The sequence below is a fragment of the Pimephales promelas genome, chromosome 13, assembly GCF_988280905.1.
Source record: "Pimephales promelas chromosome 13, fPimPro1.hap1.1, whole genome shotgun sequence".
Taxonomy (NCBI): domain Eukaryota; kingdom Metazoa; phylum Chordata; class Actinopteri; order Cypriniformes; family Leuciscidae; genus Pimephales; species Pimephales promelas.
In genome coordinates this window covers 3,055,163-3,074,266 of record NC_142781.1, presented here as the reverse complement: position 1 = coordinate 3,074,266, position 19,104 = coordinate 3,055,163, and the positions used below count along the sequence as shown (strand labels likewise).

General features: G+C 40.8%; 2 protein-coding genes across 5 annotated transcripts in view; one reads left to right on the top strand and one right to left on the bottom strand.

Annotated features, from left to right (window-relative positions):
- Positions 1–19,104, bottom strand: part of lama2 (laminin, alpha 2) — a 303,798-nt gene that overhangs the window by 222,031 nt on the left and 62,663 nt on the right. For all 4 annotated transcript variants that reach the window (XM_089118335.1, XM_089118333.1, XM_089118331.1 and 1 more), the window contains exons 4-6: positions 15,503–15,745; positions 11,110–11,289; positions 18–107 (exon numbers count right to left, since the gene is read on the bottom strand). In XM_089118335.1, the coding sequence (XP_088974461.1) occupies positions 18–107; positions 11,110–11,289; positions 15,503–15,745 (513 nt within the window). The remainder of the gene's footprint in view (positions 1–17; positions 108–11,109; positions 11,290–15,502; positions 15,746–19,104) is intronic.
- On the top strand, positions 4,490–10,950 carry LOC148974394 (uncharacterized). The gene is made up of 4 exons (XM_089118253.1): positions 4,490–5,235; positions 5,695–6,102; positions 7,684–8,805; positions 10,935–10,950. The coding sequence occupies exons 1-4, from the start codon at positions 4,619–4,621 to the stop codon at positions 10,948–10,950; spliced, it is 2,163 nt and encodes a 720-aa protein (XP_088974379.1). The 5' UTR covers positions 4,490–4,618.

Below are 19,104 nucleotides of genomic sequence, written 5' to 3'. Positions count from 1 at the left end.
AGCTTTAGATGACAAACCTTGGTGTCTGTGTTGAGAGGGCAGGCCTTAGCGTGACCATAGCAGATGCACATGCCTCCCACTGATATATCCTTAATGGAGTAGTAGTACTGGAAAATAAAAGCATTATTTGAACTCAAACTCAACAGTAACACAAACAGAAATGACTTCATCCCAGTGTATCAGCTCTCTGGATCGTAAAAGAAGATGTACGTATGTGTACAGAAGCGGAGCGCTTTTGCAGATGGTTTTATTATCTAACAAGTAGCAAACCTTCCCCAGACAGCAAACTGACATTGAATCAACGTGGAAACGACGTCTCTCGTGACATTGAAACAACGTTGATTTTGCTCATCGAATTAACGTTGAACCAACGTCAGACGCGGCATTCTTCAAAGCTAAATGAAATCGAAAATTGGTTTGCTTTCATAACGTTGAAACAACGCGTTGATTTCAAGTTGATTTTCCGTTAGTTTTGAAAGAATGACGCGTCTGACGTTGGTTCAACGTTAATTCGATGAGCAAAACAATGTCAGATCAACGTTGTTTCGATGTCAGATTTCCACGTTGATTCAATGTCAGTTTGCTATCTGGGTCTGCATATGTACTGTATGAGAAAAAAAGCGTCTATAAGTTAAACCCTATGCCTTTTCAGCCGAAATTCCCATAACACCTCGCACAACAAAATAGAGGAGTTTGCAAAGTAAACAAGCAAACAAAAAACTGCCAGTGTTTTTTTTTTATATATATATATATATGATTCTAAATGATGAATTGATCTAGATGCTAATGCTAGGGGGTCTGTGGTATGTGGTAAACATGTCACTATTTTCTTATGCACATACTACACCCTTAAAGGTACTGACTGCATCATCATTGTGTGGAGTTGGTTGTGAAGCTCAAACAAACAGATCAATGGTTTGAAAGCACCACAGAGTCACAGTGTAAAGGGTTAGTTCGCCCAAAAATGAAACATCTGACATCATTTACTCACCCTCATGTTGTTCCAAACCTGTAAGACTTTCGTTCAAACGCCAATGAAGATATTTGAGATTTCTGTCCGTCCAATGACAGTCCATGCTTCAAAAAGTTCACGAAGAGAATGTAAAACTAAGGCCTTGTCCACACTAATGTTTTTGTCCGGAAACGCATCTTTTTTTTCTGTTTTGGCATCAACGAAGACAGCGCTTTTTGTGTCTCCCAAGTGGTTTTGTAGTCATAGACTGTAAAAAATATGGCGGTCACCCAAAATCTTGGGAAATACAAAATACAAAAGTTTCAGAAAGGATACAGAGGTGGTATGATGTGTTGTGTCAGATCATGGCCGAGACGTCAAATTCACTCGGCGCAGCCCGTTATCAGCTGTCAATCAAAGTTAACCGCCCTTATTTGTCATACATTTTATATCCAAATATGATCTAAACTAACGAGTTAGAAAAAAATTCACCCCCTCACAGTTGTCAGGCACGTGGAACATATTGAAGATTACAATAAAAGTCCATTGGACCAAACTGTAAACATATGAATTTATGCTGTGAAAACGGATATTTTAACATGACGTCTATGGATATTTGCTCCCATTTGGGACCGGCCTCTAGCGGATTTGAGATGTATTGCAGTTTTTCACACTTCCGGGTAGGCTTCATCTTTCAGATTAGAAATGTTGCCACTTGGTTGTAGTGTGGACTGTGAAAAGGGAGGTATTTGAATGTGATGACAAGAAGATGTTTAGTCATGTGACCGATATTGTACCCTTTGGGCGTTATCATACACCTGGCACAATTTTTGGCTAGTTTCGGCTTGACGCAGTTTTCATTTTCACGTCTTGCGCCATGTTGTTTAAATTGTTTAAATTTGTGGCCCATGGGCTGCTGGTCTGAAAACGAGGTGTGTTCAGGAGCATTGCGGAACTGAAATAGACTGAAACATTGACCAACTGAAACCTGGTCTAAAGTCAATGGCGCAATATTACTTTTCTTGTTATTTCACAAATTTACACTTAAGGCCATTGCACACAGAGTCAGAAATTTTCGCACGTTAAAAAAAATTCGACCTCATGTTATGTGGATCACGTTTGCAGACCGCCTCTGAAACTTTCGTCCGTCATAAAAAAATTCGGATCGGGTTCGATTTTCTGCGTTTTTTGCATCCACAGCCAGCATTTTGAGAGTTTTTTTTTTTTTTGACAATTGGCTTTATGCACAGCTGCACTACTTCCTGAACTTAAGGGCTGGGAGAGCTCGTTCCACACATTATTGCACATATGCACAGTGCTTTCAGTTTCGGTTTTCAATTCGATCAAGTGTTTATGTTCTCTGCTCTCGATTGGATTATGAAAGGAATAAACCTCCCCTAATTCAATCAGATTGGAATTTCGGATCGATTAAGGTGTGATTGAGCAGCCAATTCGATAACTAAGGTATTATTTGGGCACAATATATAACAGCCTATACATCTGTTCTGTCTTCCCAGTGTGTCTCCATACCTTAGACATAATGCCAGTCTCTGTTCAGAATCGATTGGTTCACGGAAATTGGTGGTCTTGTTTTTAATATGTGGCTCCAGAATCAAACTGTCCCACTGACAATCTGAAGTAAATTTTCAATCGCTCTGGATAAATTCGCAACTCCTTGATAAGGAGGGGAAACTCTCCTTCCTCTCGGCGCAATTTCAGGATTGGATGGACCCACGCAATATTTTCTCTTTCTTCTCTGTTCAATCAGAGAGAGGGCAACAAAATCATCCTCACTGCTTGACGAATCCATTTGGTATTTTTGCGTTTTTTTTCCGCAAAGGTTTAATAAATATGCAACGGACTCAGTGTGCAAGGTTTTTGTGCGTGACGAATTTTTAGGCTGACGAACACGAAAATGCGCATACGAAAATTTCGTACTCAGTGTGCAATGGCCTTTGCTCCTTGGACTTGCTGTCCGAGGAGAGGGCTCCGGGCTTGGTATTCAGCCTGAACCCCCCCGTATTCCTGGCCGTGGAAGGAACAAGCCGAGAGTGAGGTGCCATGGTGGTGGAGGGATCCTGAAACTGTCAAGGAATGTAGGTGAGTTGACTAAGTGCCTATATTCCTCTCTTGCTGATGGGATAGTCATGATGATTGTTGATGACAAATTAATTGGATTGATTATTCTGAACATGCTCCTCAGAGTAGACACAACACGTGTCCACTGTAGACGTGAGATGTGTTCGGTCTTTCCACTATCAAATTCAGTCATGTAAAAAAAGGGAATGGGAGATGAGACTCTGATTGGTTTATTTCACGTTGCGCCCGAAACACTCCCATTACTCATTACAAAACAGGGACAACCCTTTTAGACCATGCGCTGGGAGCGCCGACCATTTTTCCCATTGTTATGCTAGCAAAAGTCAATTCGGACGCACACTAAGTGCACAGGCGCCCGGCGCTTTAGACCATGAGCTTAGATCAGTAAAATAGGGCCCATAAGGTCTATGGTTATATCGGCATTGTTGTGCCTGCTATGCACTTTTATTAGTGGTGCTAAAGAGAAATGTTCGTTTGTAGAATTCATATTACATTACTGCAAAGATGACAGAAAATATACTCACTGCTGTCCAACGGCAAAACATAACAATTGACCATAGGAGGTTGAGTTAGACACAGTGATTGGTGGGATATTTTACTAATAAATGATGGACTGTTCTCTCTCCTCTATCGGGATCATCTTGTGAGCTTTTATTATGTTGTACATATGCGCAGTAGAGGGATCTAAGCATTTTCAGTGTGGATGAGCAACTTTTGGAAAACGCTTGTGTGGACGTGGAGCATTTTGATAAAACACAGTGTTCAAATGTATCCTGATTAATGGTGACATAGCTTAATCCATATGAATTGAGCGGTTTTGTCCAAATTTTCTGAAGACCGACCGCTTTTTATGATGAACAGATTTAATTCATCACTAAACGTTCATCAACTCGCACACCAGATGTGGTAAACAGAAGCTCAAGCATGCTTGACGTGCAAGAACCAATTAGGTTTGTTCTCGTGTTACGCATCACGTTTGAGCTTCCTCAAGAACCGATGAGGTTTGTTTTCGTGTTACGCATCACGTTTGAGCTTTCTCAAGAACTAATGAGGTTCATTCCCGTGTTGCGCATCACGTTTGAGCTTTCTCAAGAACCAATGAGGTTCTTTCTCATTTTATGCATCAGGCTTAGGCTTGAGCTTCCTCAAGAACCAATGAGGTTCGTTTTCGTGTTACGCATCACGTTTGAGCTTTCTCAAGAACTAATGAGGTTCATTCCCGTGTTGCGCATCACGTTTGAGCTTTCTCAAGAACCAATGAGGTTCTTTCTCATTTTATGCATCAGGCTTAGGCTTGAGCTTCCTCAAGAACCAATGAGGTTCGTTTTCGTGTTACGCATCACGTTTGAGCTTTCTCAAGAACCAATGAGGTTCATTCCCGTGTTGCGCATCGCGTTTGAGCTTTCTCAAGAACCATGAGGTTCGTTTTCGTGTTACGCATCACGTTTGAGCTTTCTCAAGAACCATGAGGTTCGTTTTCGTGTTATGCATCACGTTTGAGCTTCCTCAAGAACCAATGAGATTCGTTTTCGTGTTACGCATCACGTTTGAGCTTTCTCAAGAACCATGAGGTTCGTTTTCGTGTTACGCATCACGTTTGAGCTTCCTCAAGAACCAATGAGGTTCATTCTCGTGTTGCGCATCACGTTTGAGCTTCCTCAAGAACCAATGAGGTTCGTTCTCGTGTTACGCATCACGTTTGAGCTTTCTCAAGAACCAATGAGGTTCGTTCTCGTGTTACGCATCACGTTTGAGCTTTCTCAAGAACCAATGAGGTTCGTTCTCGTGTTACGCATCGTGTTTGGGCTTCCTCAAGAACCAATGAGGTTTGTTCTCATGTTACGCATCATGTTTGAGCTTCCTCAAGAACCAATGAGGTTCATTCTCGTGTTACGCATCGTGTTTGGGCTTCCTCAAGAACCAATGAGGTTCATTCTCGTGTTACGCATCGTGTTTGAGCTTCCTCAAGAACCAATGAGGTTTGTTCTCATGTTACGCATCGTGTTTGAGCTTCCTCAAGAACCAATGAGGTTCGTTCTCGTGTTACGCATCGTGTTTGGGCTTCCTCAAGAACCAATGAGGTTTGTTCTCATGTTACGCATCGTGTTTGAGCTTCCTCAAGAACCAATGAGGTTCATTCTCATGTTACGCATCGTGTTTGAGCTTCCTCAAGAACCAATGAGGTTCATTCTCGTGTTACGCATCGTGTTTGGGCTTCCTCAAGAACCAATGAGGTTCATTCTCGTGTTACGCATCGTGTTTGGGCTTCCTCAAGAACCAATGAGGTTCGTTCTCGTGTTACGCATCGTGTTTGGGCTTCCTCAAGAACCAATGAGGTTTGTTCTCATGTTACGCATCGTGTTTGAGCTTCCTCAAGAACCAATGAGGTTTGTTCTCATGTTACGCATCGTGTTTGAGCTTCCTCAAGAACCAATGAGGTTTGTTCTCATGTTACGCATCGTGTTTGGGCTTCCTCAAGAACCAATGAGGTTTGTTCTCATGTTACGCATCGTGTTTGGGCTTCCTCAAGAACCAATGAGGTTTGTTCTCATGTTACGCATCGTGTTTGGGCTTCCTCAAGAACCAATGAGGTTTGTTCTCATGTTACACATCGTGTTTGAGCTTCCTCAAGAACCAATGAGGTTCGTTCTCGTGTTACGCATCGTGTTTGAGCTTCCTCAAGAACCAATGAGGTTCATTCTCGTGTTACGCATCGTGTTTGGGCTTCCTCAAGAACCAATGAGGTTCATTCTCGTGTTACGCATCGTGTTTGAGCTTCCTCAAGAACCAATGAGGTTCGTTCTCGTGTTACGCATCGTGTTTGAGCTTCCTCAAGAACCAATGAGGTTTGTTCTCATGTTACGCATCGTGTTTGAGCTTCCTCAAGAACCAATGAGGTTCGTTCTCATGTTACGCATCGTGTTTGAGCTTCCTCAAGAACCAATGAGGTTCGTTCTCATGTTACGCATCGTGTTTGAGCTTCCTCAGGAACCAATGAGGTTCGTTCTCATGTTACGCATCGTGTTTGAGCTTCCTCAAGAACCAATGAGGTTTGTTCTCATGTTACGCTTCGCGTTTGGGCTTCCTCAAGAACCAATGAGGTTCATTCTCGTGTTACGCATCGTGTTTGGGCTTCCTCAAGAACCAATGAGGTTCGTTCTCGTGTTACGCATCGTGTTTGGGCTTCCTCAAGAACCAATGAGGTTTGTTCTCATGTTACGCATCGTGTTTGGGCTTCCTCAAGAACCAATGAGGTTCATTCTCGTGTTACGCATCGTGTTTGGGCTTCCTCAAGAACCAATGAGGTTCGTTCTCGTGTTACGCATCGTGTTTGGGCTTCCTCAAGAACCAATGAGGTTTGTTCTCATGTTACGCATCGTGTTTGAGCTTCCTCAAGAACCAATGAGGTTTGTTCTCATGTTACGCATCGTGTTTGAGCTTCCTCAGGAACCAATGAGGTTCGTTCTCATGTTACGCATCGTGTTTGAGCTTCCTCAAGAACCAATGAGGTTTGTTCTCATGTTACGCTTCGCGTTTGGGCTTCCTCAAGAACCAATGAGGTTCGTTCTCGTGTTACGCATCGTGTTTGGGCTTCCTCAAGAACCAATGAGGTTTGTTCTCATGTTACGCATCGTGTTTGAGCTTCCTCAAGAACCAATGAGGTTCATTCTCATGTTACGCATCGTGTTTGAGCTTCCTCAAGAACCAATGAGGTTCGTTCTCATGTTACGCATCGTGTTTGAGCTTCCTCAAGAACCAATGAGGTTTGTTCTCATGTTACGCTTCGCGTTTGGGCTTCCTCAAGAACCAATGAGGTTCGTTCTCGTGTTACGCATCGTGTTTGGGCTTCCTCAAGAACCAATGAGGTTTGTTCTCATGTTACGCATCGTGTTTGAGCTTCCTCAAGAACCAATGAGGTTCATTCTCATGTTACGCATCGTGTTTGAGCTTCCTCAAGAACCAATGAGGTTTGTTCTCATGTTACGCATCGTGTTTGGGCTTCCTCAAGAACCAATGAGGTTCATTCTCATGTTACGCATCGTGTTTGAGCTTCCTCAAGAACCAATGAGGTTTGTTCTCATGTTACGCATCGTGTTTGGGCTTCCTCAAGAACCAATGAGGTTTGTTCTCATGTTACGCATCGTGTTTGAGCTTCCTCAAGAACCAATGAGGTTCATTCTCATGTTACGCATCGTGTTTGAGCTTCCTCAAGAACCAATAAGGTTCATTCTCATGTTACGCATCGTGTTTGGGCTTCCTCAAGAACCAATGAGGTTCATTCTCATGTTACGCATCGTGTTTGAGCTTCCTCAAGAACCAATGAGGTTTGTTCTCATGTTACGCATCGCGTTTGGGCTTCCTCAAGAACCAATGAGGTTCGTTCTCATGTTACGCATCGTGTTTGAGCTTCCTCAAGAACCAATGAGGTTTGTTCTCATGTTACGCATCGTGTTTGGGCTTCCTCAAGAACCAATGAGGTTTGTTCTCATGTTACACATCGTGTTTGAGCTTCCTCAAGAACCAATGAGGTTCGTTCTCGTGTTACGCATCGTGTTTGGGCTTCCTCAAGAACCAATGAGGTTCATTCTCGTGTTACGCATCGTGTTTGGGCTTCCTCAAGAACCAAAGAGGTTCGTTCTCATGTTACGCATCGTGTTTGAGCTTCCTCAAGAACCAATGAGGTTCATTCTCGTGTTACGCATCGTGTTTGAGCTTCCTCAAGAACCAATGAGGTTCATTCTCATGTTACGCATCGTGTTTGAGCTTCCTCAAGAACCAATGAGGTTCATTCTCGTGTTACGCATCGTGTTTGGGCTTCCTCAAGAACCAATGAGGTTCATTCTCGTGTTACGCATCGTGTTTGAGCTTCCTCAAGAACCAATGAGGTTCATTCTCGTGTTACGCATCGTGTTTGGGCTTCCTCAAGAACCAATGAGGTTCATTCTCGTGTTACGCATCGTGTTTGGGCTTCCTCAAGAACCAATGAGGTTCATTCTCATGTTACGCATCGTGTTTGGGCTTCCTCAAGAACCAAAGAGGTTCGTTCTCATGTTACGCATCGTGTTTGAGCTTCCTCAAGAACCAATGAGGTTCATTCTCGTGTTACGCATCGTGTTTGAGCTTCCTCAAGAACCAATGAGGTTCATTCTCATGTTACGCATCGTGTTTGAGCTTCCTCAAGAACCAATGAGGTTCATTCTCGTGTTACGCATCGTGTTTGGGCTTCCTCAAGAACCAATGAGGTTCATTCTCGTGTTACGCATCGTGTTTGAGCTTCCTCAAGAACCAATGAGGTTCATTCTCGTGTTACGCATCGTGTTTGGGCTTCCTCAAGAACCAATGAGGTTCATTCTCGTGTTACGCATCGTGTTTGGGCTTCCTCAAGAACCAATGAGGTTCATTCTCGTGTTACGCATCGTGTTTGGGCTTCCTCAAGAACCAATGAGGTTCGTTCTCGTGTTACGCATCGTGTTTGGGCTTCCTCAAGAACCAATGAGGTTTGTTCTCATGTTACGCATCGTGTTTGAGCTTCGTCAAGAACCAATGAGGTTTGTTCTCATGTTACGCATCGTGTTTGAGCTTCCTCAAGAACCAATGAGGTTCGTTCTCATGTTACGCATCGTGTTTGAGCTTCCTCAGGAACCAATGAGGTTCGTTCTCATGTTACGCATCGTGTTTGAGCTTCCTCAAGAACCAATGAGGTTTGTTCTCATGTTACGCTTCGCGTTTGGGCTTCCTCAAGAACCAATGAGGTTCGTTCTCGTGTTACGCATCGTGTTTGGGCTTCCTCAAGAACCAATGAGGTTTGTTCTCATGTTACGCATCGTGTTTGGGCTTCCTCAAGAACCAATGAGGTTCATTCTCATGTTACGCATCGTGTTTGAGCTTCCTCAAGAACCAATGAGGTTTGTTCTCATGTTACGCATCGTGTTTGGGCTTCCTCAAGAACCAATGAGGTTTGTTCTCATGTTACGCATCGTGTTTGAGCTTCCTCAAGAACCAATGAGGTTCATTCTCATGTTACGCATCGTGTTTGAGCTTCCTCAAGAACCAATGAGGTTCATTCTCATGTTACGCATCGTGTTTGAGCTTCCTCAAGAACCAATGAGGTTTGTTCTCATGTTACGCATCGCGTTTGGGCTTCCTCAAGAACCAATGAGGTTCGTTCTCATGTTACGCATCGTGTTTGAGCTTCCTCAAGAACCAATGAGGTTTGTTCTCATGTTACGCATCGTGTTTGGGCTTCCTCAAGAACCAATGAGGTTTGTTCTCATGTTACACATCGTGTTTGAGCTTCCTCAAGAACCAATGAGGTTCGTTCTCGTGTTACGCATCGTGTTTGGGCTTCCTCAAGAACCAATGAGGTTCGTTCTCATGTTACGCATCGTGTTTGAGCTTCCTCAAGAACCAATGAGGTTCATTCTCGTGTTACGCATCGTGTTTGGGCTTCCTCAAGAATCAATGAGGTTCGTTCTCATGTTACGCATCGTGTTTGAGCTTCCTCAAGAACCAAAGAGGTTCGTTCTCATGTTACGCATCGTGTTTGAGCTTCCTCAAGAACCAATGAGGTTCATTCTCGTGTTACGCATCGTGTTTGGGCTTCCTCAAGAACCAATGAGGTTCGTTCTCATGTAACGCATCACGTTTGAGCTTCAGCAAGAACCATTGAGGTTCGTTCTCTTGTTACGCATCACGATGAGCTTCCTCAAGAACCAATGAGGTTTGCTCTCACTCGTCAAGCAAGTACGGGATAGTTTTTGATTATGTTTGCTAATCAATGTTTAAGGGCCAGATTTACAAAACAGGGCAAATTTGTGTGAAAGCACAATCCCATAAAAACACAGATGTGAGTGGAAAGTTCTGTTCATGAATTTTAAGAACACAGACGCAGCCGGATCATTTCCATAATGACCGACACAATCTACCGGTTAGCTTCTGGTTTAAGAGGTGCTTCTTTTGGGGGCGATAAATAATGGCACAAACACCAGTATATTGACTAGCATAAACCTTAGTAAATCGCTTAGCATGATTCATTTAAATACTCTCCTCGGATAAATTTTGCGTCTGAAAGTAGCCTGGGTTTCCTCATACTGCCTTTGCGCAGCACAATTTGTTTATACCTATGGATCAAACATGGCAGCAGAAGCGAAGTTACCTCTCGATGCAGCATTAAGTACACTGTAAAAAGAGATTAGTTGACTCAACTTAACTCAGTCAAAGCAACGGGATTACTTGACTTAGTTAAGTTGAGTCAACTAATCTTTTTTTACAGTACCATTTTTAAGTTAGGGTTTGCGCTAATGCAAGCTGTTGGTAAATCTGACCCTAAAGTCAATCTCTTCATTATATGAAGCGATCAAGTCACTTCAGAAAACATGGACTAAACAATTCATACGTATTAGTTCTGTACGAAGCGTCAAAGTGGTAGTTGTGTGGACCGTCAAGGGAGGGACAGAAATCTCTCAGATTTGATCAAAAATATCTTCGAAGATGAACAAACTTCTTACTGGTTTGGAACGATAATTGTTTCATTTTGGGTGAACTAACCTCGCACTACACTTCACACATACAGGAATGACACGCATAACCTTCAAATTATCCTTTAAATTAGCCAGCTTATGCCTCCCAGACTACAAAAAGACTCTTTGAATGAAATAATTTGGATGAAATACATTTATCCAAATTGCTCAATGCACGTGAGAAACATAATCCTGCATTTCATAACGCGACTCTTCTTTGATGGAAACAGGTCAATCAGCGAGTTAATGAGTTTGTAGGAGGAAGTGGGCGGGTGGAGGCGTGTGATATGGCGTCTTTGAGGAAAAGAGCGGGCCGATTTGTTAATTACTGTGTGATGTTAATTAAAACCCATCTGTCTAAGGAGGAGAGGCTCGTAATGGATGAGGCGGCCCGGGCAGCATTAGCTTCAACCATCCACACACACAGATGGCGTATGTGACGACAAACACACGTGTGGCACATTCTCTCTGGTGTCAAAGCATTGCACTAGTCTCTATAGCTCCAGCGGAGAAACACACACACACACACACACACACCCGTCTGCTGACGATGCGGTCGATGTCTCCGGGGTCATTGACATCGAGGGTCATGAGGTCAGCATTTAGGGTGCGAATCCTCTGGAACTGCAGGCGGATATAGCGGGCCGAGGTGAAGTTGAGCAACATGGGCGATGGATCGTCCGCACTGGGACGGCCGTTTATTAGTGAGGTGTGAATCTGAAAGAAAACAAGAATTAATGACTGAGTCCTTAGATAATTCTCAACTGTGGTAGCGCAACAGATGATACTGTTTGTTGGTGGGGATTAAAATAGACAACAACACTAAGTACAGGTACATATCTAGGTACATATACAGTATATGTGATGGGAGAATATATGAGACTATTTTAACATCATTTAGCCTTTTCTAATCAAGTCCACTGTAAGTGTGTTGATATAGCATGTGCCACAAATTTCACAAAGTTTTGCAGCTTTTCAATTTTTATTTACAAATTCTAAATGTAGAATGACAAAAGACCATCATAGGGTTCACAGAATATAAACCAGTAAATACAATGATGACACTTTACTTGAAGGGGTGTGCATAAGACTGACATGACACCTTCATAATCATGACATGACATATGAATCAAGGTTTATGCATGTTTATGACAACTGTCATGAAGTGTCTTTCGCTCAATTATGACATTTTTAATGCAAATATGACATTGTTTGTTATGACACCTTGACATAAACCAATACATCATAACCTGTCAGTGTCTTTGTCATGACAACTTGACATAAAATGAAGTTAAACTCTCATGTGGTTGGCTTTGACATTGGCTGTCATGAGGCATTTATATCTGTGTCATGAATATTTTTCGTGACCTCAACTATGGTGCTAATTGAATTTGTCATTAAAAAGTTATAACGGCTTCATGGCAGCCAATGTCAAAACCAACCACATAACAGTTTAATGTAATGTAAACCCATAAAGCTAAGTATTTTCTTAAGTTTGATCATTAATCTGCTATGTCATGTCTATGACAGGTTGTGTTGTCTTAGTAATGTTGTCATGACAACGACACTGACAGGTTATGATGTATTGGTTTATGTCAAGGTGTCATAACTGAGTGAATGACACTTAATGACAGTTGTCATAAACATGCATATTACTTCCTTCATATTCATAACATATGTCATGTCATCACACCCCTTCAAGTAAAGTGTTACCATACAAATATTAATGCAGTCTATTGACAACCAAAGTGTTGTTGCAAATGCTGCTCAAGGATGTGGTGTGTTTATGTGTGTGCGTGTAGAACTGGGCTGTTTTTGTTGGGTTAATGATGTGTGCTAATTAGTGCTGTGTGAGTTTATGATGTCTGTTTTTAAAGAAGATGGAGCGACATTTAAGTCCAGGGTTGATCTCCCCACCCGCCTCCCTCATTAGTATGGTAAACACACACACACACACGCAATACAGTTCAATATAGTCCTATGATCTGACAGCTGTAAATCTGACTTTTTCAGAAAACACACACACACACATTAAAACTGCTGCTGTAGGAGAACTTCCATCTCATCTATCATGCCTGTGTGGGCGTTCATGTCAGCCTGCGATTAGCTGTTGGACAAGCCGTGTGGGGAAGTTAGCCGCTGTATTAACACAGACATGCATAATTCTACATGTTTTCGGTTTGTATGAAAATTTTCTCTGATATCTGTTTAAATTAGTGTATATATTATTATTGTGTTACACAGATATCAGAGGCAATTTTACAAACCGAAAACATGAAGAATTATGCATGTTTGCGTTTGAGTGAGCTCTGAATGAGAGGGACACTTGAGTCCGTGTGTGTGTTTGAATATATTTTTCTCTTGTCTATTTTTTTTCTAATTAGGAATTACAGCTAAGGTAAAGGTGTTTGTTATTTGAACTGAGTATTTTGGTAGTTACTTTGGTTTTATGACTGCCGCATTTAAATACGTCATTGCATTATCATTCCACCAATCACGTGATTGACAGCATGGTAACCATAGCAACATTCTCCCATGTGTTTAGTCTGACCAAAGTAATATTTCAGCGATAAAACACTTTGGTGAGTGTTTGAATATTATTAATTTGACCGCACTATTAGATGAGAGCTGAAGATGGTGACATCACTGTTTTCAGCAGAACTGCTTTGTAGATGAAATGAACTAATTTAATAACTAATGATCTTTATAATGGACATGAATTAACACTGAATTGACTTCATCTGAACAGTGACACTTTTGTCTCTTAGAGCTGCTGTACAGCCGAAATGAACTGTTTGCACCATTGAATCATTCTCCTGTTACCTCCTTTGAAACTATGTGTATTGTATAAAGTGCTATATAAATAAAGGTGACCTGACTACTGATCTCGTTGTATGTCATTAACAACTAGTTGTTAACTTTGGTTAACTTGTGTGTAAAGAATCGCGCAGCTTTGTTTGATGCGTTGACGTAATTTCCATTGAAACAGGAAGCGAAGGCGGGACATATGAAATGGCTCCTCCCCCGTTTCAAACAGCCAATAGCGTTCACTTTCCCTGGATTTAATTGTAGAGGTGTGAATAAATTCTAGTCATTATACAGTTGAATAAAACTTGAGCGTTTGTGCAACCCATATTGCTCTCTGACATGTCAATGGTCTCTTCAGCCAGGTGGTGTTTATAGCAGAGGGGGTGGAGCTTGAGATTCTTGAGAGCATTTGATTGGACAGAAGATGTGATGAGAAGCTGAAGTCTGCAGTGAAGTCATTAAAATCTTTGATCCATTTTAGTGGATGAGAGACTATAAGTTTGATACGCTTTTATCTCCTAAATGTGAATTTTGTCATTGTTTTGGAACAAAACAATTTATTCTTAACCAAAAGGCGCATTTTGACTACTGTCAGGGGCAATTGAGTGGTTTTGATTGAGAGTTACAGTAAAACGAATACAGCTTGCTACCGACACCGCCGGTTCTAAAGGGTTAATGCTAACACATTCATACTAAAAGCTTCATACTTTCTGCCTGCTGGATGTGTGCACTTTTGGTTTAATTCATAGTAAAATAGCAATAGAAATCTTAAGAATGAAACCTTGATTAACATAATAATGAATTTAAAGAAAAAAAGTCCAATTATAAAACAGTACAGGATATATGAGCCCTCCAGAAGTCACTCATAGCATTCAAACCTTCTCATGACGCTACTTAAATGGTACATATCATGCTTTTAAATCATTATTTTTTACTTATAAATCATACATTTGTGGTCTATATAAGCATAACTGCAATGCTTGGGTCTGAATTCCTCATTATTATAGCTCCACAAGCCCCTTTTCTGATGTGCGTCTGTGAGCGACCCGTTTCGAAGCGGCCCCTTTAAATAAAAAGGAGATGCGTCACACACCGCCCGCTCTCCAGGTCGATGAGTTCACGGTCGGTTCAACTCCTCACGTTCGGCCATTATTGTAGTTTGATTAGAGATATACGATTACTATAGATTCAAAGAACATTTTTATTCACACGTTAATAAAAAGTCAACAACAGAAGACTTGTCCATCAAGCCTTACATATTCGAGCCAGAGCGAGCGCGTTGAAAAAGACGACGACGAACCTGCAGAACAACGTCTTCATATGAATATATTGGTATGTGAGTTAACTCTTTTGTGTTATTAGCAGTGTTGTGCAAGTTACTTCCAAACTGTAATACATTTGGTATTACTTGTTACTGTTATTTAAAAGTAATTCATTACCATACAATATTACTGTCCAAGAATTGCAATGCATTACATTACTCATGTATTACTTTTGAGTTACTTTCACCAAAATAACTAAGTAGAACTTAACTTTTGGGCTGTAACGATATGCATCTTACCACTAAAAATCTGTATTGATAATAATATGAAACTTACGTTTAGAAAGCGTCAGAAAACACAGCAGCTAAATGATAGAAGGAATTGACCCCTCATTCAGACGAAGTCGATCGGCAAACCCTTCTTTATACTGGCGGAGGTTGTTGAAGTGGGAATCCTTGAAGTGCTTCAGTTCACTACATCCAACAACAGAACATTTTGACTTGCCCTCTCTTAACGTCTGTATCATTGAGCTCGGACTACAAAATCGGAGCGAGAAATAATAATGGCGGATTGCTGGAAGTGTTGGGCCGGTAGTCGATGTCCTTATTTGTCAGTTCCGCAGCAAATACGGTGACGCACTTGTTCAAAACACGTCATAGAGAACAGAAAAATCTGAACAGGTTGAAAAATATGACCAAAACAGAATATAAAGATATAAACGAAGCACCTGAAGAGAATAATTTCATCTTTTCTGTACTTATAAACACTCCAAATATACAACAAAATGCATTTAAGGGCTAAAAAAGTGGACTTTGCATGATATGTCCCCTTTAAGCCTCTCGAGTCCAGGAGTTTCTTACCTCGCCGTTCTCCAGAGGATGTATTTTCGAGTAGAAGGAGGTACAGATGACCTCCTCATCATGCGTGTAGGACGGCGGGCCTGTTTTGGGGTTGATGTTGAAGCGTGTGAGGCACTCGGTGTCTGTTATAGCGTAATACTGCCACGGCATGAATGTTTCGCCGTCCAGAGAACGTTCCAGAATCCAGTTCCCAGGCCGAGGCGAGTTTGCAGCCTTCAGAATCACATACGCGATCTGGAAAACCTGTATGAGAGGAGAAACCAGATCAGCACATTCATTTATTTATTTATTTATTTATCTTTTATTTTACCAGGATAGTCCCATTGAGATAAAAATCTCTTCTTCCAGGGAGTCCTGGCCAAAATGGCAGCACAAAAACACAATACAGACATAAAACTCAATCTTAAATTCAATTTTACCCAGCGCTCATAAAATAAACAAAAGTTACTTTACAAAACATGCACACGTTTCCTTTAAATTGGTCAATAAAAGATTTTGAAAAAAGGGGGGCCTCATTAGCATTAAGCATGCCATCCATAGGTATCCACAGTATCAAGCAGGTGAATAAATGTAAATACCCTCATTTTGGCAATGGATTAGGGATAGATTTAAAAAGCAATACTTAAAACTTAAGAACAGTCTTAAAACAGTCTTTGATATCCTTTTGAACTATAGTTAGAAACAAAAAAAAAAACGAAGATCGACAACACAAACACATTATCAGGCAGCCATCTTGGATTAGATCATAGTTAATATTCACGCAAACATACACTGTTTATGAAGCCCTGACAGAATCTGTAAAATCAGTAGCATTTAAAAAATATATATATTTTCCTGACAAACATGTTGCAGTGCAGCTGTTTTCAACATTGATAATAATTAGAAATGTTGGAAACACTTTACAATAAGGTTCATTAGTTAACATTAGTTAATGTATTTACTAACATGCACTAATACATTTGTTACGGCATTTGTTCATCTTTGTTAATGTTAGTTCATGAAAATACAGCTGTTCATTGTTTGTTCATGTTAGTTCACGGTGCATTAACTAATGTTAACAAGATTTTAATCAAGTATTAGTAAATGTTGAAAATAACATTAACAAAGATTAACAAATGCTGTATATGTGCTATTCATTATTAGTTCATATTAACCAATGCAGTTAACTAATGTTAACTAACGAACCTTATTGTAAAGTGTTACCGAAATGTTTCTATAATAACCATCAAATACAAAACACCATTGCTCAAACATGATATGCGATAAGCCAGACTCATAATGGATGAATGTTTAACTGGAGAACAGAAATGAAAGAGAAGATCTGAGAAAGAAATGAAAACTTGATTCCCATGATTTCACTCTTTTATTCAGCAGCAAAAGACTCAGGGCACATATGAACACACACACACACACGCACGGGGCGGTGTGTGTACCACGGTGTGACACGTTAAACACAGTCCCTGACAGGTTCTCGGCGGCCTTCAGAAAGCTTCAGGGCGAAGTGACATTTCAGCTTACCTGAATAAAGAGAAAACATGAGAAACGGGGGGGGGGGAGAAGCTAGGCTGAAGTCTCTATTCATTTGTGTTACCTTTTTAGCTAACACTGCCCCATGAGAAACACACACACTCTTTCATCTCCAGCAGATAACAGGCTTGTGTTACCGTCTCTCGCAGCACAATGCTGTTCTGTGTGTTGTGTTCAGAGAGAGAGGCGAGGCAGGAGCGAATCAAGGCCGTCTGAACAGCATCGTCGGACTAAACTACTGTATGAAAGACACAGGGAACTGAAGGCCGTGTGTGTGTGTGTTCAAGCTACACACTGTGACTCAAAACTCACACATACACATATTCTGAATGGTCAGCTGCAGCATTCAGCGGTCAGATATAAGTGAATGATGTCCATGGAGAAGTGAGGTATAATTGACTTTAATTTCACATTAATTTACACTCTGCTTTGTATATTATCAGATCGGGTTGTACATAAATTTAACAGACTCTCTTTCTTCTTACAAAGTAAACAATCCTTGTCCATGCATTTATTTATTCGTTAAACAGTAATGTAACAGATGTAATAATGTAGAGAGAGCAGTTTGACACATTTATTTTGCCTGGCTGAATCTTATACATTGCATTTTGTGAAGGATGTCTCAACGGGTAAAATTAGGTTGTTCAACATATTAGGAATGCTTTTAGCTGTGTTGCTGTGTGTCATCATCAGTAGGGTGACCACCCGTCCCGCTTTGCGTTGTACCGCACAGCATTTTCACCCTTTGTCCCGCTCGTCGCAAATTACAATTTTTTTTAAAAAAATGTCCCATCTCAGGGGAAAATATGGGAATACACCATGACCATTCAAAAATAAATATGACTGGGTTTCTAAAGATACAAAGCTTAATGCAAATGGGTGAAGTGTCACTTTAAGAGTGTCTTCCAAACAAACAAGAAATATAACGTTACCATAAATATATTATTTTTGAGTAAAAATATACGCTGTAAAAACTTTTACTATGATTCGCTCAATTTTTTTGGTGAAACATTTTAACCCTTAAAAATATTGATTTTATTGGAAAGCAGTGAAATAAATTACATGCACTGTATTAACTGAGTAAATGTAAAAAATATTCCATACAACCACCGGTACATGACATTGGCCTATTGTCGATGAATACAGCAAAATGGTTCTCCTGCTGGAGATGGACTCGCGCTCTGCGGGGAAACTGCTAACTTTAAACCGCCGTCCTGAGTTTCATTCAGAACCGAAAGATGCTGTGACGCGACTCTAAAACCTGATAATGGGCTATATATGCACGCATAAATTCCGCATTTGACGCAAGGATGCTCGTCAGTTTCCGGTTGGGGAGATTAAAGCGGAGGAAAACCGAGGAAAACGGGATTATGGCTGTCTTCAAAATTTACTGGCAAAAATAATCTTTGAAATGAAACGTTCATACGTTTAGATGTAATTTTATATATAGTTATGTTTATTTAATATAATTTTAAAAAGAAGCATAAACACAACGAGGGATGTCTGTTTTGTCTGTTCTTGTGACTAACGTTTCTTTAGTAAAACCATGGAGTATAAAATTACATATAAATTCTCGGTATTGCATTGCACTCTGCGATCGGCGGAAGTAATCGAGCATCCTTACACCTTCACCGGAAATACCGCCGTGCATAGAGCCCAAGCCCATAAACAAACAATTACACGAAAAGACAGGCGCGACACTCGTTTAACTTAGGTGAGTCACTAGTATGTTACTGGTGAGTCACTAGTAGTGATTCATTCTATCGATAAAATAAAACATACACAAACCTGAATTTCACCGAGGAAATACACAAATTCTGCGACTCCGAGAAGAGAAAAGTGTTGTTCCGGAGACCGTAGGAGAGCAGCCCGCCCGCACTCACTCAACAGGCGTTGAGTCGTCGTCACATCAGAGGGTGGGGGAGGGGCGCATTGTTTTAAACGTACTCAATTTATTATGTGAAATATTGATTTGAATAAAGTAATATTTGTGGTTCTTGAAACAGATCAGTTTAATTATCCATTCTCAAAATATTTTGATGGGAATTTCACTAATAATAAAGTGTAAATAAAGT

What these genes read in the sequence shown, in the direction of transcription:
- LOC148974394 (XM_089118253.1), top strand. Translation starts at nt 4,619, where the DNA reads ATGAGGTTCGTTTTCGTGTTACGCATCACGTTTGAGCTTCCTCAAGAA. An exon ending in CTTCCTCAAGAACCAATGAG is followed by an intron (nt 5,236 to 5,694) that starts GTTCATTCTCGT and finishes AGAACCAATGAG; the next exon opens with GTTCGTTCTCGTGTTACGCA. An exon ending in CTTCCTCAAGAACCAATGAG is followed by an intron (nt 6,103 to 7,683) that starts GTTTGTTCTCAT and finishes AGAACCAAAGAG; the next exon opens with GTTCGTTCTCATGTTACGCA.